This window comes from Clupea harengus, unplaced genomic scaffold (assembly GCF_900700415.2).
Source record: "Clupea harengus unplaced genomic scaffold, Ch_v2.0.2, whole genome shotgun sequence".
In the NCBI taxonomy this organism is placed as follows: domain Eukaryota; kingdom Metazoa; phylum Chordata; class Actinopteri; order Clupeiformes; family Clupeidae; genus Clupea; species Clupea harengus.
In genome coordinates this window covers 22,501-47,500 of record NW_024879570.1, presented here as the reverse complement: position 1 = coordinate 47,500, position 25,000 = coordinate 22,501, and the positions used below count along the sequence as shown (strand labels likewise).

General features: G+C 39.0%; 2 protein-coding genes and 1 long non-coding RNA gene across 3 annotated transcripts in view; all 3 read right to left on the bottom strand.

Moving 5' to 3' along the window:
- The window catches only part of LOC122128957 (stonustoxin subunit beta-like), a gene marked incomplete at both ends in the record, with an annotated part of 12,780 nt that extends 6,116 nt beyond the window's left edge, over positions 1-6,664 (bottom strand). The window contains 2 exons of the mRNA XM_042704012.1: positions 5,703-5,749; positions 6,495-6,664. Coding sequence (XP_042559946.1) covers positions 5,703-5,749; positions 6,495-6,664 — 217 coding nt within the window. The remainder of the gene's footprint in view (positions 1-5,702; positions 5,750-6,494) is intronic.
- Positions 6,665-11,596: 4,932 nt separating this feature from the next.
- On the bottom strand, positions 11,597-13,735 carry LOC122128954. The gene is made up of 2 exons (XR_006151704.1): positions 13,675-13,735; positions 11,597-12,155 (listed from the first exon to the last, which is right to left on the bottom strand). It is a non-coding gene; the product is annotated as an uncharacterized LOC122128954 (long non-coding RNA).
- Positions 13,736-13,752: 17 nt separating this feature from the next.
- The window catches only part of LOC122128956 (NLR family CARD domain-containing protein 3-like), a 13,111-nt gene continuing 1,863 nt past the window's right edge, over positions 13,753-25,000 (bottom strand). Inside the window, exons 2-4 of the mRNA XM_042704011.1 lie at positions 21,748-23,584; positions 13,804-13,845; positions 13,753-13,768 (exon numbers count right to left, since the gene is read on the bottom strand). Of these exons, the coding sequence (XP_042559945.1) occupies positions 13,753-13,768; positions 13,804-13,845; positions 21,748-23,584 (1,895 nt within the window). The remainder of the gene's footprint in view (positions 13,769-13,803; positions 13,846-21,747; positions 23,585-25,000) is intronic.

Sequence of the window (25,000 nt, the reverse complement as noted above, 5' to 3'; positions counted from 1 at the left end):
TACAACACTCCAAACACAGCACCCAACACACACACACACACACAGACTCCAAACACAGCACACCAATACACACACACACACACCACTACACACTCCAAATACAGCACACAAAATACACACACACTCACACCACTACATACTCCAAACACAGCACACCAAACACACACACACACACACTACTACACACTCCAAACACAGCACACCAATACACCACACACTCACTCACACCACTACACACTCCAAACACAAGCACACCAATACACACACACTCACTCACACCACAACAGATTCCAAACACAGCACACCAATACACACACACACACACCACTACACACTCCAAACACAGCACACCAATACACACACACCACTACACACTCCAAACACAGCACACCAATACACACACACTCACTCACACCACTACAGATTCCAAACACAGCACACCAATACACACACACACACACACCACTACACACTCCAAACACAGCACACCAATACACACACACACACACCACTACACACTCCAAACACAGCACACCAATACACACACACACACACACACACACACACCACTACACACTCCAAACACAGCACACCAATACACACACACACTCACACCACTACACACTCCAAACACAGCACACCAATACACACACACACACACACACACACACACACACCCCACTACACACTCCAAACACAGCACCCCAACACACACACACACACACAGCTACACATTCCTAACCCAGCACAACAATACACACACACTGACTACATTCCAAATACAGTACGCCAATACACACACACACACACACACACACACACACACAACCTCACATTCCAAAGACACCCAGTGTGTTGTGACGCTCCTGTAAAGGACCAAGAGTTCTCAAATCAATCGCACACGCCCCCCTTTTACAATAGTGTGTAGCCAATTACAGTTTTTCTCGATTGATTACATTCAAAAACTGGAACTTATGGCACAATGACCACAACCTGTAACTCATGTGCCAACTCCCTAAACCAATTCTGCTAAACTATAAGCACAATTATGTGCTTTAGACACAGATTTCAATTGTTAACCGCACTTTCTTCAACTCACAACACACAATTATCTGCTTTAGACACAAATTTCAATTGTTAACCACACTTTCTTCAAAACACTAAACACCATCCTCTCTACTTTGCACACTTCATCAATGCCAAAACCTCCTTGTGTTCAGACAGAACACACTGCTATTCAATTGGCAAAACTTCCATTTCCAAGGCTGTTGTGCAATTTGAAATCAAAGCTTTAGCAATATGATGGCCACAGGTAAGCTCCTGGTTTGGAGAACAATTGATGGCAACATTGAAGTGAGAGGTGATCAGAAAGACATAGGAGTGAGAGTAAGAGGAGGAGGAGGAAGAGGATGAAGAGAAAGAGCAAGAAGGAGAGCCATTATCTCTGATGAGATTCGGGCCACTGTGGTCAACCCTGTGGTCAACCATGGTTTGACCATGCAGGAGGCTGGCCAGAGGGTTCAACCAAATATAAGCCGCTTCTCAGTTGCATCCATTCTCTGGACATTCAGAAGAGGGAATAGGTAAGAAACACTACTATGACAGGAAAACACTAGTTTGAATGCCTTATCAGGAGCATAGTATTCTTGTATTTTCCATTGTACTGTATCTGTAAAATTACGTAAACAAATACAAAGTGCAACCATTGATGACCAAGACTAATTCCTAAACATCAATACAGTGAGCCTAGCCACAGTGGACTGTGTTCTAAGGCGGAACACCTTGAGAATAAAGCAGGTGTACAGGGTGCCTTTTGTCAGAAACTCTGTCAGTCAAACAGTTATGCTATGACTATGTGCAAGTAAGTCATATACATTTCCACAACTGATTGCGTCCTATCAGCACTGACACATTACTGTACTGTATTGCAATCCAATCCAATATTACAGTTTTTCTCGATTGCTTACACACATGAAGCATGCCTCGTTTTCTCAAAACTCTAAACACAAATCCCTAAACCACTCACACAAAAAGCAACAACATTCACAACACTGTGTAGGTCTATTTCTGATAGCACATTGTCAATTGAGCTAGAACAGGATGCAGTAGTTTTTTGTCCTTTTTTATTTTACATTTTTCTTTCTTTTTTTTGTTGACTGTACTGGCCTATATCCTATTGTTTGTTCTGTGCAAATCATTTACACATTCATTTGTGTTTGCTGTGATGTATAGGCTACAGCACTTTTGGAAAAAATAAAGAAATATTTTAGTTGTTACTGTATATTTGTGTGTTGTTTTATATTTGCGTAAAAACATTATACAGTTATATTCTACTACAGGAGTAAGCATATAGTAACATAATGTTCCTGATAAGGCCTTCATACTGGTGTTTTCCCATTTCATAGTAGTGTTTTCCATTGAGCACATCAGTGTTCAATCGATGCTTAGAATGTCTACTCATATAATGGGCTGTGTTTGTCATTAGAAAACAAAGTACCCTTTTGAGGTGACATAACACTGTTTTGAAAGCAAAGTTGCCTTTTGCAGGATGTATAAAGGGTTTTGCATTTTGTGTGAGTGGTTTTGGGATTTGTGTTTAGAGTTTTGAGGAAACGAGGCATGCTTTCAAAAAATGTGTGTTAGCAATTGAGAAAAACTGTAACCAGCCGCGGGTCTTTTTAAAAGAAGATACCTATTTTTGAGTTTGGGAGAAGAAGAGTGAAGTGGAAGGACCAGAGAGCAGTGCAGAGAAAACGCCAGTTTCATACCAGATCATCCTGCTAACCAGCTGCGTGTGGAAGGAAGAAGAGAGAAAAGACAGTAGGCTATTGGTTTCATTTAGTATTGCTGTGGCCTCAGCCGTGAGCCACTCCGTTGCCCCGGTGCAAATATTTTGTAGTTTCGCCAGGCGACAAACACAAGAAAAGTGAATCTCACAATAGCAACTCTTACTCTAGGAACTTGGAAACCACACGGCCCCGGTGCAAATCCTTCTAGTTTCGCCGAGCGGCAAGACTAATTACTGTTACTTAGGCTACTGTTAATGACTCCTGACTGGTCGAACTTCATTCTTCACCCTTGAAATTTGTTTGGTTTTCCGAACGCATGTTTTGTTTTATGCCGTAGGCTATGCCGAATGTTTGCCCTGTTGACCACGTTAACGGGTATGGTTTGTTTTGTTTAAACTTTTGAAGGAAATGTTTGTATGAGCCAGTGGGCTGTATTTTGTTACACTTTTACGGAAATATTTGTGTTGTATAACAGTAAAATTCCCCCATGCTGCACACACCTGAACTGTGACCGTTGGTCTCATCACACTCACCTGGCTGCACTCGTCCACACACACACACACACACCCACTCCTGGCTTCATCTCAATGGAACTTTATCCCACACCAACTTGTATTGCCATTCTTTGAATACTGCATTGTATTATATTTGTTGAAATACTGCATTGTATAATTTTTTTGGTTGAATATATCCATATCCATTGAATATTGAGTCTGACTCTTGCTGAATTTTGCTGTTCAAGAAAATTAAGAATTATTCCTTCATCCCAGTCCAAAAGGGGTTCAATTTAAGCACTGTACTGGAAGGGTAATGGTGTAAATTTAATTTGAGTCCTTTGTAATGACTCTGACTAGTAGTTTAGACCTAGTTAAAACCGTTACAGTGTGTGTGGCTGCCAGCCCTCTACAATAAAATGTCTAAACTTTATTCATGTCTGGTGTTGTGTGTCTCAGAGGGGGTCTGAATCAGTGTAAATATTTAGGTCACAGTGATGACATATTCACTATATGGGGAAAAGTATAAACTTTATAACAACATCTTTCTCTCCCTGTTCTGATGGTGGTGGTTGATGGTCTTTCTCTCCCTGTTCTGATAGTGGTGGTTTCTCATGACATTTGAATCAGCCTTGCATTTCCCCGTCCATGTATATATAGAGATGATTTGTGAGAAGTGACCAAGGGGAGTTGGAGAAATGAGAGGAATGATATGAAAAATGTCTTAATCAATCATCATCATCATCATTAGAGTTTAAATCATTCTTTATTCAGAGAAGAGAGGAGTTCAAATATGAGATATGTGTTGGTAACGAATGATGAGAGGGAATGTGATTTGCTGAAACTAGATACTGTGTAACTGTTAGTGTGACAAATACTGTATAAAAGTTCACTGTTTTCTGTGATCGGGGCCTTCAGTTAACATCTCCTATGGTCTGTCATACGTCAACTAGTTTAGCTTGAAATGTTGTTTTATTTACCACGTGTTGCCCTGACATAAACACATGAACAGCTCAATTTAGGTTTGATGCAAAAACGATGGACTTAACCAGCAGATTCTTTTTTTAAAGTGGCAGTTCACCATTAATCAATGTCATCGTATAGTACTTATCTTTTCAACTGAATATTAAAAAGACTCTCAGTACATAGTACTGAGTACACAAATGAATTACAGATGATTATAAATAATGCTTGTCTGTACTTATTAGTGTATTTGTTATAAGTAAAGAATACAAAATATAGGTAAATGTATTATTATACGGCGACAATAGAATATACCAAACTCTTTTCAATAATGTGTAGTAATTGAAACGACTAGTTAGTGAAAACAATGTCATATGTTGCAAACAGAATGGGTATTTTTATCTTGTGGTATATGATTATCACGCCAGCGCTGAGCCCTGCTCCTGCCACGCCCTGCTCCTGCCACACCCCCTCCTGATTCACATTCCCAGCCCCCTGATTGGCTGATTACCTGCACCTGTCACTCTCTCCACTATATAAACTCCTCAATCCCCTCAATTCCCTGTCTGGCCTCGTTTTAAAAGTACTAAACTCCAGAAGATTTAAGCTCCGGACTCTTCAACTCCCGGATCATTCCTGTCTTTCTTCCCGACTTACAGGTCATTCTAATTCTCTGCGTCCTCTCCCTAGCTCCAGTGTTCCAGCGTTCCCGCTCCTTGTTTACCTTATTTTTTCCCCATTAAATCTAAAACCTCCTGAGCTATGTGTTTTGTTGGTCATTGTGCCTATGGACTTTATCTTCTGAGCGTTATTTACCAGTTTTGCTTTTGTGTTCTCCCTGTTATTTCCCCTGTTTCCCCCTGTACTGGCTGTTTCCAATAAACTCAATCCATTCACATCTGAGTCGCTTGAAGACCGTGACAATGATGATATGAATTGCTCTCAGGAAACATAGTAGCTCATAGTTGATGCACTGATGTGAAGTCATAGAGCTGACTTTTTTTTTTACACCAATGAACAATTTTGGGTAGAAGTAATCTATTTACATCGCATTATCTATGCTTTCCCAAATAACACATTTGGATGCATCCCCACCCCTTACTGTCCTCTGAGGAGTGTTAAAGATGCTTTGTAAACATCTTAATCTTACTTTCTAGATTTCTTAAGAGCTGAACACTTCCCAAATTATTTGGTATTGGAAATGAAAGCCTTGGGCTCATTAATTGCTGTGACCCTGACACACACAAAGGCACACAGACACACACACACAAACACACACACACACACAAATACACACACACCCATCCATTGGTGTGCATCATTGTGAAGTGTGCAGTGGTAACAGCTACAACAGGCATAACACTCAGTGAAGACAGACTACAGACTGAACACACAGAACAGATGTCTGTGAATGATCCCAATTCATACAGTTACTGAATTAACCATTAAGACTTACATCTCAGCAAACGTGGTCGTGCTCTGTTTTCAGAAGCATGGTCAGTTCTGTAACAGAAACACACGGTCACACATATACTCTTCTAAAACAGAAAATATCTGCCATTTTTTTTCATTTGAATAGTTAATAGTTAGTAGACAACTACATGATTAAATGATAATTTAAGGAAAGATACATATGTATTCTTGTAAGAAGAATGATATTTCTGATAAATCTAATATAAATGGCTATAGGAGCGATGGTGAATATTTTATTGCATTGAATGCTGCTGTATTTTGCACTGGTGCTCTTAGTTTAATTATGTGAAGGAAGGCAGGCAGGTTAAGATGGACCTTGACCTTTGACACCAGAGAAACAAGGACAAAGGAACAAAGGAATCAGGAAGATGTAGAGTAAATATAGTTCTATATGCCTATTTTGCCTATTTCTTGCCTAATTGGGACTAGTTTTTACCTTTACCAACTGCCTATTCATTGACTAATCCCTTTGCTACCATATCATTTATTTGGCGTTCTGGATTCCTTTGGAGTCCACTTACCTGCCTGCCACCTTCCCTGCCTGACCTCTAATCCTCGCATTATTTATCTGGAGCACTTTGCAAAAGGGACAGTTTAAATTCATATTTGCAATATTGGACACTGTATCAAAGAAGTGACCTACATCTAAGTTGATAAAGTAGCTATTTAAATACATCTTCGAAGATACATCACTACACTAGGTATGAAGAAACTGATTTGATCTCACACGAATAATGCAGAAAAGTAGAATATTGGGATTTCTTTCTACGCTTACTTAAGCTTCTCCAGTTTACAGACAGGATCCTCCAGTCTAACAGATAACAGCTTCAGTCCTGATTTTCCGGGATAATTGTAGCTCAGATCCAGCTCTTTTAGGTGGGAGGGGTTTGAAGAAAGAGCTGAAGCCAGACAAATACAACCCTTTTCTGAGATGAGACAATCAGAGAGCCTAAGAGAGAGAGAGAGAGAGAGAGAGAGAGAGAGTAATACAATTTGATATGATCCAAAAACTAGTCAGGGACAGTTCTAAAATGGAAACAGAGATAAAATAGTACACACTACTTTGTTCTCCAAGTTAAACTGAAAAATCTCCTTATCAGCATAATATCTCTTCAGTACCTAAACTACTTCATTGTACAGGCAGTCATTACTGAAAAAAAATAATACAAATTTAAATATAATAATAATAATTCATTTTATTTGTAATGCACTTTTCATTCAAAAGAATCTCAGAGTGCCAACATATTAGAAACTAACTATAATAATACAATAAAATAAAAATGAATTAACATAAGCATAATAGAAAACATTTTAACATTTTAACATAAGATTTAACACAAGGCCAGAAATGCCTTCCTGAATAAAAATGTTTTTAGTCCAGCTTTAAAGGAGTGCAGCGTCTGCGTTGCCCTTAGGTGGTCAGGGAGGCTGTTCCATAAGCGTGGCGCTGCCGAGCAAAAGGCCCTGTCGCCCATGGTGCGGAGCTTGGTTTTGGGGACGCAGAGGAGCGAGCTGTTTGAAGACCTGATGAATGAGCTACAGAAACACTTTTAACTAGGACTGATGTTTTCAAAGGAAATGCTCTGGTGCCCTTTAAAATAGTGGTTCTCAACAGGGGGACCAGGGCCCAAAATGGCAACTCAGGGAGCTATAAGGGCGGCCTTAAGATGATAGGAAATTATTTAAAACACTGAAATACATGGACATTTGTATGCATAGCTTTTAAAATATACAAACTCATTTATTTTCAAAATGAGATTAGAATGAGTCATGAAACATTTGGCCTTCATATTTTGTGTTTTAAGTGAATTGTGGCCCATTATTGAATGCTTCAGTCACAAAACCAAAGTAATTATTCAACTGACATTAACATGTTAGAACTGAATATTGCTGTTTTCCTGCTGTGTCACATAGGAACTCAACATTATTTTGCATCATCTTAATCCGTAACTCATGTTCCTGTGTGCGTTCTCTGCACTCTGTCTCAAACATGGACACCGTTTTCATTAACATTCAAATGGCTTTTGTGAGGATTTAGGTTCTCCAGTATGCATTTGAACTCCTTCCCCAAGAGGTAGTGTCACCACTCCCCTGTATTCTACCATATGACTGACTGGTGTAAATGGCAGCACCTTCTTACTGTTAAGTAGGCCATTCTCTGAGCAACAAAGTTTGATGGTGTTTCCATGCTGACAACACCAACCTTAATGTCTGCAGTTTGCAGTGGTGACTAGACAGTCCCTAAGAGAGAAGCTGAACTTAATAACGTATTTAACAATAAACAGCAGTCATTTTAGCAGTGGTGCTAATTCAAAGGCTCTCTCTTTCTGTCATCTTGGCTTAAGCTGAACTAAACATGCCACAGTCTGGCTAGTGACTTTGGGCTTTTTAGGGAGGGGTACAATTGCGGTTGGATTTTATAACACAAAAACGAGAGCATCATGAGAGAATCATCATCATCAGAGAATGGCTATGCATGGCCTTTTAAGAGAATGGCCAGCTACGCATGGTCTTTTGGAATGCCTTATCCCACGTCAATCTACAATAAAAAATAATATATTGCGGTAATATGCTTGAATTATCATTTAATATGTCTGCCTTCATGAAACATAGACTATTGTGTTGCCTACAGGATCGCCTTACCCCATGTCAATCTACAATTTAAGACAGACCAAGAAATTAGTCTAATATGCTTGAATTATCATTAAATATGCCGTATTTTCATATCATGTCATGAGAAAATCTAAATCTCACACCTTGTGAGCAGAATTTGTTATTGGAGAATTCTTTGCTGTAGAGGATTTGAACAGCTGTAGAATGGTACCCTAGTCTTTCTATCTAGGTTAGTCTAGGTTGCAATTTCCAAAAGACTTTCACATGAAGTAGCCTAAGCCTTTTTCAAATCAGAGTTTGTGTAAAAAAAAACTAAGAATCTCCTTTACATGCTGTTTTTAAAAGGCAGGTTTAAATGAAAAATGCTGTGGGGTGCAATTATGTCTTTCTTTTGCACTATTATAACTATGTATAAACACTATAATAACACCTCTGGATGATAAAAACATAACCTACATTTAGGTGATTCCCCTTAAAAGGCCTTTGTCCCTCTTCCAGGCAAAAGAAAACAGGTGCCAGTAACGCTAAAACGAATGCACCAGTCCTGCTATAAATCTTGTCTTCATGATTTGTTTAAAGTAATATGGAAAGCTGTTGATCCAGTGTATTCATTTTGGAGGCTGCAGTTTGAGGTGCTGTTGAATTATATTGCATTGCAGGCCAGTGTTAATTTTGGCAGCTATTTTAGATTTAGTCTAAGTCTTTAGACGAAAATGCATATTAGTTTTAGTCACTTTTAGTCATTTTTATCCTCCTTAGTTTTAGTCTAGTTTTCGTCGACGAAAGCTCAGAACATTTTAGTCTAGTTTTAGTCGACGAAGTCTCATTACATTTTAGTCTAGTTTTAGTCACATTTAAAAGTCTATCTTATAGCCACATTAAACTCCTTTCCTTCCCTTCTCAGGCCCGGGGACCCCTTGTGTTTACAACTGCATAATAGTCAAGCTTGCAGTACTTAAACTGTGGATGCAATTAGTCTCTAAGATACAGATCTCCTATGCCTACAGCTGAATTCCAATGAATTCAATGTAAATAATAATTTTAAGGCAATACTTAATTAAAAGTATTATCATTAAAATATAAGAGAATAACAAGTCTAGATTTTGAAGATTCAAATGATGTGATAACACAATACAACTACTATGTCTACCTGGCCTTAGTTAAATCAACCACATATCCTCCATATGAATTGCTGTGCAATCTGATAACCAACATATTTAGCTAGCCGAATAGTTTGAGAGTTGAAAGTAGTGCCAATGATAATAACAATTGCATAAATAGACAAGGATATGTAAACCAATCACATATTAATTTATTTTTTCTTGATTAATGCCATGCGTGGCCTGTCCTATAGTCCATTCTGCAATGCGTTTACTAGCCAGTTATCGATAGCTAGTATAACTTAGCTAGCTATCGATAGCTAGTATAACTTAGCTATGCTACCTCATAGTTAGCTAACGTTAGCTAGCTAAAAGTTTTGGAACTCATTTGCCAAGCCAAACGGGAGGTTTCAATCGAAAATGACTAGCTAGTTATCCAAGCTGACACAACCTATACACTCGACTGCCCCTTTGAAGTTAACTTAACGTTGGCTAATATATTCGAATAACTAGTTAACATTAGCTAATTATCATTGACAGTTACTAGCTAATTTACCTAGGCAAATGGCAGGGTTGTCTTGTGCGCTTTCAGGTGCCTCTTGTTGTGTTCTTCCCACCTATTTTTGAAGCCACAAGGTTTCTCTCCGGTTATTGCGGTGCATTGTGTTTTATTTTCTGTCAAGTTATAATTAAAGACTGTCCAGATATCTATTCTTATTTTTCTTCCAGTACCGAGTGCCTGAACTTCAGCCATCATAACGTGTGGGCGTCACTTGCATGTGGAGGAGGGATAGATACAGGACCGGGCAACATTCAACCAAAGTTTAGAAAAAAAAACAATTGTGACTTAGTCAACCACCAACATTTTCGTCTCGTCTCGTCTCGTCAACGAAAGTTAAAATAGATTTAGTCATAGTTTTTATTTAGAAAGATCCGTTTTCGTCACGTCTTAGTCTCGTTTTAGTCACGGGAAAAAGGTCGTTAACGAATATTTTTCGTCATAGTTTTCGTCAACGAAATTAACACTGTTGCAGGCCTACTTACACTTGTTTATATTAATTTGACCAGCCTATTTCAATCAGTGAGGCTAGCCAAAATTCAATACAGTTTAACAAAACCACAAACTACATCCTTCAAAATGATGGCATAGTTGAATCGGCACCTCTCATAAAGTTAACATTAGAATAATCATGAAGGGGGATTTATTGAAGGACTGTTGCACTAGACTGCATTAGTTTTCACTAAGTGTACATGATCAACTGGCAACTGAGTGTATTTCTCATGGTTAAATGCAAATCCATTAAAACTTGTGTAGAGGCCATAAGTATTGTTGACAGCAACATTGTTTCATATCACGATGAAAACCGTTTTTGAGAAAATATCAGGGCAGAATTATTCCATTCCATTCCATTTGGATACGGTATTCTTGCTGTTTGCCTGGCCACATTTGCCATTCATGCCATTTTAAAAGTTACTTCAGACGCACAATGTCAGCTTCAATGGTTTTTCAGCCCCAATAAGTGACCAGAAGATGTCACTATTGCAATACATTTCTATGTTCGAGTCACAGAATACCTTTTAATAGTGCACCTCTGTGGATCTGTACTGGTTCCTCCGCCTCCTCCCCCATCCTCCATCCTTCATTCTCAAAATATACTGATAGTATTTTTAGAATATAGTATGCGAAAATATTCAACACTATACTATTTGATACAAATTACATAACCATTTTATAAGGCCAATCAAATACAAATGACAAAATACTATTCTGCATTTTAAATAGATATTATAATTACATCTAGTAATACTGCCCATCCCTGGTATATTCACCTTTTATGATAAGGGATCACCTTAAGTGCTCTATGTAACCAGTAAACTGTCTAGCCCATTGGTTCTCTTGTTCCATCTGCAGTACATATGGAAGCTACACTTGATCTGAATTCACTGTCCAATTGTCCATCTAGATCCATTTGTAACTTTTATTCGACCTAAATCCTTTGCTGTCTAGTTTTGCTAATTAGTAGTGTCAAATGGGCAATGTTGAGAGCACGGTACTGTTACCTTTTCACTATTATTCCACTTACCAACTGTGGTGGATGGTTGTCTGGGTGGTTAAAGCCGCTGTGTGATAAACTGATATTTATCGCTATGATGATCAGATTACTGATGTATCCTCTCAATACTCTAATTACTTGTAAATTGTTACTAGATGAGAGTGGTCCTGACTAAACTGAAAATGCATCAGTTCCCATAGATCTATCATCCTCCATTTTAGGAGTTGAAGGGGTAGGAGGAAACAGGATTTATCTAATAGTGTGCATTCAGAAAGTCTGTATAACAGCATAATAAAAGACTAAATATTACTTTAAAATGAAAGGTGATGCTGTTCACAAAGTGTCCTGAGAAATCAATAGAAATGAAAGGGTAGAGGAAAATAAAAGTGGTGCTGAGTTGTCCTCACAGTTTCCAGCGTACTACTAATATAAATCATAGTTAAGGGCTACAGAAATAATCCAAAAATTCATGACAATAAGGACATGTATAACACCAACCTTAATGTCTGCAGTTTGCAGTGAGGACTAGACAGTCCGTTAGAGAGAAGCTGAATTCCAGAATCTCCCAGGTCATTGTTACACAGATCCAGCTCTGTCAGAGAGTTTGGTGACTGAAGAACTGTAGCCACAATTCCACAGGACTTATCTGTGAGAGTACATTCAGCAAGTCTGCAAAACATAGTGACAAAAGACAAAATAAAACACAAACATGATCTACCCCTATATTGCCAGAGTTCTCACAGTTCCCTCATATAAATGTATACAGCAGCCTGTAAAAAGGAGTAACACACAACTCACATTCCTCTACAGGTCTCAGTTAATTGATGTGTACACTACTTTAGTATGTTTTCCCAACAATCCTTAAGTTTTAAAAATGAACTTCTAAATTTAACATGACATTCATGACATATATTGTTACATGAAGAGCTTCAACCCCTGTCATGCCACTACACAGTTCATTCATGTGCACAATACACCTATACACTAGTGGTGTAGAGAGGCGCCATTTTCTGCATCTGTTGAACCAATAACATTATCTATCATTCAGATAGAAGAACAGGGTTTATACCTGAAGTTATGTAGAATCGAGCAAGCTTTGCATCTTCTATGCTAATATTAATTTACAATGCAATTGTTGTGCTCTCAAAACATCATCATCATACTGCTCTTTTCATCTCTCTTTGTACCCCCCCCCCCCCCGCCTTCTAACTGGTGAACATGGAATAATAATAACAACTAAAAAAGTTTGCCATTGGACCCTAAGTCAGAATTCGGTTCTATTCCAGAACTCCATTATGGCTGATGGCTACATTGTTTCCATCGCATTATTTTTGCCTTTCCTCATTAACATATATATAGATATATCCCTAATACTCTCACACACACACACACACACACACACACAAACAAACACACACATATAAATGCAAAAAAAAATATGTTTCCTTCACTGATAGTTACCATGGCATAACACTATTCACCACATAGTTCTATGTTCTGTATGTAGCCATACTACCAGATACTTACACCTACATACTTTTTCACAGTAGGCCTTACCAAGAGTCAGGCTACAGGCTTCTTTGTAGATCAGGAGAGATAAAATCAACAGAAACACCTATCAAGAGTTAGTGCTATTTTTACATTTACTTCTGATTAATTACAACATTCTTAATGGCTGAATGCCTAAAGGAACCTTTTCATTCCCTTTCTGCAGTGAAAAGTAAAATAAGGGTCCACAATTCTTGTGAAATCTTGTTGATAATTTAGATCAACTTCCAATCATTTTACACTCCTCCCTTCCATGCTCCTGAGGCAATGTGTTGATTGGCTGGGAAAGTGCCTGGTTCAGTCAGATCCACTATGTTTGTTTCACATTTACAGAGCCAGGACTGTGCACAAACACTGGAGTATATTTTGAGCCTGTTCACACAAAGAACCGGCTGCTAAAGCATTGAGGAACAATTCACTGAATTTGACCAAAAAGATCTGGCGTCAGACATTTAATCAGTCAGATGGATTAGTCATTTTTGTGATTTGACCACTCTATAGAACATTTTATTTCACACCCAAGTACAGTGATGTAGGCAGGGTAAGATGTTCACTGGTACATTTACAAGAAAATGTGTTAGTTAAGGGCTACAGAAATAATCAGAAAATGAATGACAATAAGGACATGTATAACACCAACCTTACTGTCTGCAGTTTGCAGTGGGGACTAGACAGTCCGTTAGAGAGAAGCTGAAATCCAGAATCTCCCAGGTCACTGTTACACAGGTCCAGCTCTGTCAGGGAGTTTGGTGACTGTAGAACAGTAGCCACAATTCCAAAGGACTTATCTGTGAGTTTGCATTCAGCAAGTCTGCAAAACATAGTGACACATGACATAATAGTAATCTGGAATTACAAAAAAGCAATACCTTTCTGAAGGTGTCCTGATAAATCATTATAATGAAAGGTTAAATATTCCATTTACATTACATTTAGTCATCTAGCAGACACTTTTATCCAAAGTGACGTACAAGGGACAGAACAATCAAGCTACGAGAAATAGAGACCTAGTTTAACAATAAATACTATTTTACATAAAAAACAGAAAAAAGCTCTGGTGGTGCTAGGCAGCTCGTTCCACCAATGTGGAACTACGAATGAGAATAGTCTAGATTGCCGTACTTGCACAGACGGCAGTGCTAAACGATCCCATTAGACAAGTGCAACATCCTGTGGGTTAACTTTTGCCCTTACAAGAGCATTTAAGTAGGTGGGAGCCGAACCAGCAATCACTCTGTAAGCAAGCACAAGTGACTTGAACTTAATGTGAGAAGCTACAGGCAGCCAGTGGAGCTCAATGATAGCGGGGTGATGTGTCGGTTGGTTGAACACCAGACGTGCCACCGCGTTCTGGATCATCTGTAGTGGTTTCACCAAGCATGCCAGCAGGCCCGTTAGGAGGGAAATCACCAAGGTTTGTACCAGCAGCTGGGTGGCACACTGGGTTAGGTACAGCCTGATTTTGCAAATGTTGAATAGAGCGAGGCGGCATAACCGAGAGACAGCGGCAATGTGGTTGGTGAATTTTAGTTGACACCTCGATTTCTTGTTGCTTTGGATGGAGCATATGATAAGGAGACAATTTGTATATCGATGTTGCGTCGTATAGCCTGTTTGGCTGGAAAGACCAACAGTTCCATTTTAGCTAGATTAAGTCGAAGATGGTGATCCTTCATCCATGTAGATATATCAGAGAGACAATCCGTGATCCATGCCGAGACAGTGGTGTCGTCAGGAGGGAAAGACAGATACAGTTGGGTATCATATGCATAGTAGTGATATGAAAAATCATGCAAATAGATGATTCGGCCCAACGAGGTGTAAATGGCAAAGAGAAGTGGTCCTAACACCAAGCCTTGGGGCACCCCTGTGGTGAGGTACAGACAGCTTGCCATGACACGTTGAATGAGCGTCCAGTGAGGTAAGATTCAAACCAGGAGTGTGCCCTGCCAGAAATTCCCATACTTGACAGTATAGACAGATGGATGCGGTGGTTGACTGTGTCAAAAGCGGCCGATAAGTCAAGCAGGATGAGAACCGAGGATTGAGCTGATGCTCTAAATGTTTTTAGGGCCTCTGTCACAGAAAACAGGGCAGTTTCAGTTGAGTGACCGCTTTTAAACCAAACTTGTTTGGATTCATGAAATTGTTCCTTGACAGGAACTCTGTGACCTGTTTGGAAGCTGCCCTCTCAAAGGTTTTCGATTGGAGCGTGAGAAGTGAGACCGGCCGATAGTTTTCCACATGATTGGGATCGAGAGATGCCTTTTTGAGCAGTGGTGTTACCCGAGCCACTTTGAATAAAGAGGGAAATGTTCCAGAAGTAAATTAAGCATTAATCACATGTGTGATTGCTGGTAAGAAGGTAGGCGATATGGCTTGAAGGATGTTGGATGGGATAGGATGTGAAAGAAGTAAAATATTCCAGTTGAAGTAGGGCTGAGTTTTCCCTTTAGATTTCTAAATGCACTGATACATTTCACATGACAGTAATGGCATACTAATACACAAACTGTCACGGAACAGGTAGGCTTAGATGGGTGTTTTCCGGAAAACGCAGAGTTCATTTGAGGATCCAGCCAGGGAATATGGGAAAAGTCACACACAGGGCGGACTCACAAACAAATGGGGAACACGATCAGCAGTATGAATGACTAACAAGAACAAGACTAGGCAGGAACAGACATAACCAAACTACACCTAGTCTAACTCTGGAACTACAGGATCACAAGACAATTCTAAGAACTTATATAACTGAACAGAGCTCAGGAATCAGAGGTGTAAAGTAACGAATTACATTTACTCACGTTACTGTAATTGAGTAGTTTTTTTTGTGTACTTTGTAATTTTTAAGTAGTTTTTGAAATCGGTAATTTTACTTTTACTTAAGTAGATTTTGACTGAAGTATTGTACTTCGCTACATTGGAAATTACATCCGTTACTGAGTAAAAAAAAAACATATTTCAAGAAAGGAAACCGAAAGGCGCGAATCTCGCACGACAACTCTCACTGCAGTGGTGTATGCTGCATAGAGAGGATGATGGAGTCGATAAAAGCCGCCGGTGTCAAGTCACGAGAGATAGAGATGGAGGAAGATGATAGTGCGGACTACCAACAAGCTGCGGACGACCAACAAGCTGAAGCACCGAACTTTCCGCAAGTTAAAATTAAAGAAGATGAAGAAACTCAGCAAGCAGTTTGCCTTTCAACCTAAAAGAGGCAACAGCTATATAATGCTGTGTAAGCTGTGCCTGCCCCGCCAGACAGAACTTTCTGCTTATAAAAATGAATCTTCAAATCTGCGCAAGCATGTGTTGGTAAGTACAGTATTTGTCCCTTTCCATTAGTAGTTCAGACAGCGTTTTTGTTGTTTATTAGCTTTGCTACAATAAGCAAAATATGTGTGTCATGGCACTTGTAGCCTCATTTTGGCTAGCACTTGCAACCACCCTAAGTATGCTAACGTCAACTAGCTAGCTAGCTAGGCTAGCTATACACTCATGTACCCATCCTTCTGTTAACAGCCGTCATCCAGTAGACTAATAATAATTCCATTCCTGTCTTCCATTCGTTTCAGTTCATAGCATTATTATGTTCAGTCTCTCATATTGTGTTAAAAACTGCAGATCAGTCATCAGCAATAAGATACACCATATAAACTGATATTAGGCTAATCATTTGGCTGCCTCCCATGCCCTGAAACAGGAACGAGGTGAATGCGCACATCATCGTTGTCAGACAGTTGGTCAATGTCAATGTGTATGTCGTTATCTCGAATTTATCACGATGTGGTGGCTTTGCAACGTGCACGTATTTCATGTTCATGCTCAGGGCTCTCGGTTAGCAAGAATTGAGGATTATGAATTGTGATGCATGTAGAAATAGAAAATAATGTTATCATTCTGTATATATACTGTAGGTCTGTCATCTCAAGTAGCTATTTATAGCTATTTCTGTGTTAAGATGCACTCTTGATGGCAGCTCCATACTTAATTGTCAGAAATGTTGTTTGTCATTCTACAGGTCTAGTCTATGTCAGACAACATCTTGACCGGATGGTAGAGGCTGAAAAAAGTTGGATAACATTCATCAGATGAAGATGATTTATTTTCCTCAATGAAATCCAGAAGGTACAGGGGAGTTAGAAGGGAACCTAGCCTGTGTCTCAATCAATATGGATCTGCTGAACACCTTTCAGAATATCAAAAAAACTGTCCCTGAAACTCAATACTGGCCTATCTGCTTCGGCGAGTGAATCTTTGGCTGTGCTGGATTGCTGTTTACTGCAAAGCGAGCCCGGATGAACTCTACACACCTTGAAAATCAGCTGCTGCTCAAACTCAATAAGAAGTTTGTAGACTAATGCTCTAAAGGTAGACACAAGTAACCAAAGTGTAAATATAGTGGGGCAGCGGCATTTTAACTTTTTTATTTTAGCTGTCATGTGGCTCATGTCATGTCCTCCCAAAAGTTCTTAAATGTTGTGTTGACAGTTTAATGTTTAATGTTTGACATGTTTATATTTCTAAAGATTTCCTTTAATTAAAAATAACTAGTTTTTGTATTGGATTTATGACCCCTTGTCCTTTTTTGCACTATATAGGAGCGGCCCCGATCAAACTGTTGAAAGTAACTAAGTAACTTTTACTTAAAGTACATTTTAAATGAACTACTTTTTACTTTTACTTGAGTAGATTTTTAGATGGGTAATTTTACTTGTACTTAAGTAAAATTTCATCAAAGTCATTGTACTTTTACTTGAGTACAACATTTCAGTACTTTTTACACCTCTGTCAGGAATACACGTTCAACGAAAAGACTAAGACAAGGATTATACAGAAACGAAATACTAAGATACAGAAACCAAAACCACACAGAGTCAAGCTTTAGAATTACACAAAGATGGACAAACGTTATGAACTCAAAAGGCTACACTGTAAGAAAAAATCGTAGAAATTACAGTAAAAAACTGTCAAATAGCAACAGTAAAAGACCGTAAAATCTAAAACAGTATATCACCGTAGAAAATACATTGAATTACCCTTAATCAAAAAACAGTAGATAACTTTATTTTTTACTGTCATAATAAGTAGAAAACACACACTTTTACTGTGAAAAAATAAAATGTTGTCCAAATTCACAGGAAAATACCATAATATCACAAGCACGTAATCACCATAAAAATAACGGTGTTTTTCTGTCTTAATTACTGATAAAAATACATCTGGCATGCTGATATTCATTTACTTGAGTAAAATTGTGAATGCACATTTTTTATTTATTATGTTCTCTCCCTTGTACCTCGCTTTGGACAAAAGCGTCTGCTAAATGATTCAATGTTATTTTTACACAGTTTTGAGAATAGGCTTCTTCTACCACCTCTGACCAGAGGTGATGATACATTATAAAACTAAAGTATAAAAACGTGTGTGCAATTTCTAAGAGATGTTTTTAAGGCTGACATTAATTCTTCAAGATAGTTGTAACAAGTCTGAAATGATCTTCATGCTAACATCCTTGCCCCGTACGCTCGCACGTGCGACTGACATCTGCTGGGATCAGGCAGCGACAAGCCTGTAAGCGTCACAACTGAACTGATCCGTCCGATGGATGTTAGCTGTGAGGAAGCCATCCTTGATCTAATGTTAGAACATTGTGGTACATATTGATTTATATTCAACTATTTTGCCGAAATACCATATTATGCATTAACTGTACTATATCAGAGTTTACTTGGTGATATTTATGTCAAATGGCAGATTAGCCTCAGATTGTGTCACTTATAGCCCTTGAAGCTAGCATTGGGTATATCCAATAGCTAGCTCTGTCTTTGACCTTGTTCATATTTTCGATGAAAGCTGTAAAAATTATAGATAAAAAAACAAAACAGATTAACACTGACATCATGGGATTAGAATAATGTCCTTCAGAGCAAGTGTCTTTTATATAAAACTAGATTGTACCATTACAATACACTCTCAAACCCCTGACCTTTCTACCCTTGCAGTTTCTCCTGTGATCAGGAGCTAACGAACGAACAGGTTGAAGAAAAGACAAGTGCGCAAACTCAACGAGCGGGCAAAATAAAAAAATCCAAGGTAAGGTCAACATTGGGTATATCCAATAGCTAGCTCTGTCTTTGACCTTGTTCATATTTTCGATTAAAGCTGTACAAATTATAGATAAAAAAAAAAAAGATTAACACTGACATCATGGGATTAGAATAATGTCCTACAGAACAAATATCTATTGTAACATGAATACAGAGCAAGTGTCTTTTATATAAGACTAGATTGTACCATTACAATATACTCTCAAACGCCTGACCTTTCTACCCTTGCAGTTTCTCCTGGGATCAGGAGCTAACGAACGAACGAACAGTTTGAAGAAAAGACAAGTGCGCGAACTGATGACACAAAGGGAACTTTAGCCACTACACACACATACAGACCGTTTTTGCCACACATACAGATCGTCAGAGCTTTTGCCACACAACGGTCTGCCATACGGAAGTTTCCCCCACACATTCTTTCAGTCTAGCCACATGGATTTTTCTGTGCTCGTTCTTTGTTTGTTTTTGAAAATAGAAAATGGTAAAAAATATATGTCTGAGTTGTAACTTTGTTTGATAGTAAAGCATGTAACAAAACACATTTACAATAAAATATACTGTGATATATCATACAGTTGTGCTGTGTTTATCTGTAGTTTTAAAATTAGTTTACCTTAAACAGGTTTTTTATTGCTGTTATTTTTAAAGCAAATTACCGTAAACATATTTATATTATAGCCGTTATTTTTAAAGCAAATTACCGTAAACAGATTTATATTATGGCTGTTAATTTTAAAGCAAATTACCGTAAAAAATACGGTGACAATGTATAAAACATTACGGTATGCTTTTTGGCAAACTTATTTTTTACGTTGAAATACTGGCAGCTGTGGTTGCCAGAAATTCACCGTAAAAAATACGGTGACAAAATACAAGACATTACGGTATGCTTTTTGGCAACCATACAACAATACAGAGATAGTCAAAGAAGAACTGAGGTTGTGGGCACGGAGCTACTGAGCGATCTGGGAAATCGTGGAATCAGGAAACGCTGGGGTGGAATACTGGAGACACGGCACTGGCGGAGTCGGAACCCAGCGGACAAGGAAAGCTCTGAAGTTGTCTCCCAGAAGAGGGAATCCTGGGAAAGCTAGAAGTCGGTGGAAGCTGGTCGTTTTGGGCAATAACTACGTCCATGTATTGGCATTCATGTGCACACTACTCCTACACACTAGTGGTGCAGATTTCATATAGCCATATAACTTATAACTATAAATTATGAAATATATTTCTCATACTGTCCTTATCATCTCTATCTTTGAACCCCCCCCCCAACGCCTTCTAACTGGTGAACATGGAATAATAAGAAACAACAAAAAAGTTTGCCGTTCAACCGTGAAAAACTTGGTTGGGTGTTAGTGGACGCTAAGTCAGAATTCCATTCCATTCCAAAACTCCATTATGGCTGATGGCTACATACAGCAAATACTATTTATTTCCATTGCATTATTTTTCCTTTCCTCAATAGCGTATACAGATACATCTCAAATACACAAAGACAGACACACACACACACATACATATACATGCAAGACAGATAGTTACCATGGCATAACACTATTCACCATATACATACTTCACCAGATACTTAAGCGTAATTTATAGTCAGCCTTTTACGCAGACACGTAGAGCCCTCTCCGTCATTGCAAACCCTCTCCGAGCACCTCTCCCTGGCCTGGTGCACCTGCACGTGCAATTTTGTAACTTTCCGTCTCCGTCAATCCGTCAATACATCGCTGTTTACTTTGTGGGTAGTAGTATGTTAACATTAGATAGCAGATAGATTAGAAATCCCCTCAGACGTATTTTTCAGTTACAATAACTTTTTTACATTGCACTATTTCTCTGTAACTTCTAAAAAATTGAAGCAAAAAAAAGTCAAACAAACAACTTTTATGTACAAATACGACCATATACGGAGTTTGGTCCGCCATCTTTTTTTTTCAGCGTCGCAATTTGATTGTTTGATTGTCTGGTCTTCAGGAAAAAACGTTGTACCCCGACTGTTCCGGCAGTGAATTGCTTTGCAACAGCCACCAACCGTCGGATAACTGTCAAAGGTTCACAAGTCCATCAAAGCAACTGTGTAACTGTGTAACTACGCAGTCGTAGAAGCATATTTCGGCCATTACACCTACATACTTTTTTACAGTAGGCCTCACTGAGAGACAGTGGATCATTTGGATATAACTAGATTAGTAGATCAATCCAAGAAATCCAAATATCAGTCCAGACTAGTTACCACTCTATTTGTGAATCTTGACTTTTCTGTTATCAAAGGACAGACTTAAATACTAAAAGTCAAACTTACATTAAAATGTATGCAATGCAATAATGTAAAGTGCCATTTCATGCCAAGTTATCAACCAAAGCACTGCAGTGAAAATGGAATATTTATCTCCTATATCATGACTGACACATTTATGCATCTGCTGGTATCTTTACATGTTTCATACTGTACGTCAGCAGTAGATAGCAGTGACATCAAAACTATTAATCATGCACAGTTCTGTAGTGGAAGGGACATAATCAACACAAGTTCACATTTTGTCACAAATAACAATGAAAAATAAGTTCATCCATCTCCATTAGAAACTCACCGTGCCCTTCTGTAGCATCTCACAGCAGGGAGCAATCTCCTGCGTCCCTCATCTGATGTGTTGTATTTCTTCAGGTCAAACTCATCCAGCACCTCCTCAGACATCAGAAGCATGTGGGCCAGTGCTGAACAGTGGGCAGGAGACAATTTCTGGTTGATGTTCTTTGGTGACTCCAGATATTTCTTAATTTCTTTGTTCATGGAATGATCGTTCATTTCAAATAAGCAATGAAAAAGATTGATGCATCGTTCAGGAGAGAGATCTTCCCTGTTGAGCTTCTTAATGTATTGACATATTTCCTTGGTGCTCTTTGAGCTGCTGTGTTTCTGGTTCAGTAGACCTTTCAAAAGTCTCTGATTGCTCTCCAGAGAGATGCCCATAAGGAAGCGAAGAAAAAGATCAAGGTGTCCATTTCTGCTCTTCAGAGCCTCATCCACTGCACTCTTAAGTAACACATGTAGATGGTCATTAGATTGTAAGCCCAGCACTGATTGAAGAGATGATAAAACAGATGGACTGGGTTTGTGTTCTTCACTGAGGAGGGATTTCAGGGCCTCAAGGTTCCCAGTCACATAAGAGTGAAACACAAACACAGCTGCCAGAAACTCCTGGATGCTCAGGTGCACAAAGCAGTAGACCTTCCTCTGGTGAAACACAGATTCTTCCTTGAAGATTTCAGTGCACATGCCAGAGTACACTGAGGCTTCACTGACATCAATGCCAGACTTTCTCAGATCTCCCTCGTAAAACATCAGATTGCCATTCTCTAGATTATTGAAAGCCAGTTCTCCAAGCTTCAGTAAAATGTCCTTCTGAGATTTTAGAAGTTTCTCTTCATCTGTCTCAGTTCCACTCTGATACTTCTGATCCTTCCTTCTGGTCTGGATGAGCAAGAAGCGTATGAACATCTCAGTCAGAGTTTTGGGAATGTCTTCCGTCTTGTCCAGCATCTGCTGAAGTACAGTGGCTGCAATCCAACAGAAGACTGGAATGTGGCACATGATGTGGAGACTCCTGGATGCCTTAATGTGTGAGATGATTCTGCTGGCCTGACTCTCATCACTGATTCTCTTCCTGAAGTACTCTTCCTTTTGTGGGTCATTAAACCCTCGTACTTCTGTCACCTGATCGATGCACTGAGCAGGAATTTGACTGGCTGCTGCTGGTCGTGAGGTTATCCAGATGTGTGCAGAGGGAAGCAGAGTTCCCTGAATGAGGCTCGTCATCAGAACATCCACTGATGATGTTTGTTTTAAATCAGATATCATGTTCTGTTGGTAATTCAGAGGTAATCGGCTTTCATCCAAACCATCAAAGATGAACAAAACCTGACAGTTGTTGTATTCTTCACCATCCTTCAGCTCCTTCAGTTCTGGATGGAAGTCAAGCAGAAGCTTGTGAAGACTATACTGATCACTCCTGACCAAATTCAGCTCACGGAAAGGAAGGGGAAATATAAAGTCTACATTCTTATTGGTTACCCCATCTATCCAATCAAGAATGAACTTCTGCACTGAAACTGTTTTTCCAATGCCAGCAACACCTTTGGTCATCACAGTTCTGATGTTCTTCTCCTGACCAGGTAAGGGCTTGAAGATGTCATTGCAGTTGATGGGTGTGTCTTCTGTGGTTTGTGCTCTGGATGCTGACTCTACCTGCCAAACCTCATGTTCCTTATTCACCCCTTCACTCTCTCCCTCTGTGATGTAGAGCTCTGTGTAGATCTTATTGAGGAGTGTCTGAGCTCCTGGTTTTATAATGCCTTCAGATATGTTCTCAAACTTCCTCTTCAGAATGGCTTTATGCTTCTCTATAACTCTCCTCAGGACTTCATCAGCTGTTTATCATTAATAAAAATGAACATAGAAATATATTAGTATCATTTGTATGATGAATAACAATATTGATTTTCATTTGTGATTGCTTCAGCCAAATTGTCATTGACATTCCAGACACAAATATACATTTGCCATTCACTACTGTTGCTCCTTACACATTAAAATGGATTTAATTTTATCTGCTGTAGATCTACAGCAGATAAAAGGGATGGGGAATATTTCTCCTACCAAGAGCCATGCGATTATTTAGAAAGTAATTTGTGGACCTACATGACTACACCTAGTCTACTCCTGTGTAAATGCTATATGGCCCAGAGGTTGGAAGTTCCCGACCTCTGGTCCAGCCAATCTAAACCCTCATGTTGTGTTTGCAACATGGTTAGACTTGTTGTGGAATGCTGCTGTAGTCTCTCCACCCGCTCTATTTTTAGAAACCCCCGGCCTACATGTACCCACCTCCACCACACTGTCATGCCCTTAATCTACACCAAAGTCTGTGCTAGCAATGTACATAATTGCCACCATCAACATAGTTTTCTGTTCCATTACTCTACTTACCCTTGTAATAGTAACCTACGAGCACACTGTATACCCACTAAGCTGTTCTACAATACTTGATATTACATCCATGAACAGTCATAATTGACCGGTCTGTCAAATGTTAGTAAGGCTTTTAAAAAACATTTGATTTAGATCTATTTTGATTTAAACCTTTTTAACGATGCAATTCATGATATATTATTTCTAAGTTTTAAGTTTATTAAAATTAAATAAATAAAGTTTTTAAATTATGTTGTATTGGTCAATTTTATTCAAAATAAGGGACATTCAAAAACAACCTTAACACACATACGACTCCCACTACACCACTGATTCTAAATTAATTTTAAATTTCTGTTGTGATAAAGTGATGATGTTTAGGTCATATCCAAGTCAAGTTCACTATTTAAAGCTCAACTCAAAATGTTGTTAGCTTTCTAAAATGGCTGAAATGAAGACAGACAAGAAGTAGAGATCTTTCCAGCCCCAATGGACTGATGAATATGCGTATGAGGAGAGAGCTGCACATGGGACATGTGTTCATAATCTTCTTGTGATGTACACAAAAAACAACAACAATGAGAACGGTAGCCGTCCAACTACATGCCCGCTGGACCCCATCCCATCCAATATCCTTCAAGCCATATCGCCTGCCGTCTTACCGGCAATAACACAGGTGATTAATGCTTCATTTAATTCTGGAACATTCCCTTCTTCATTTAAAGTGGCTCGGGTAACACCGCTGCTCAAGAAGCCGTCTCTCGATCCCACTCAGGTGGGAAACTATCGACCGGTCTCACTTCTCACGCTCCTATCAAAAACCATTGAGAGGGCAGCTTCCAAACAGGTCACAGAGTTCCTAGCAAGGAACAATC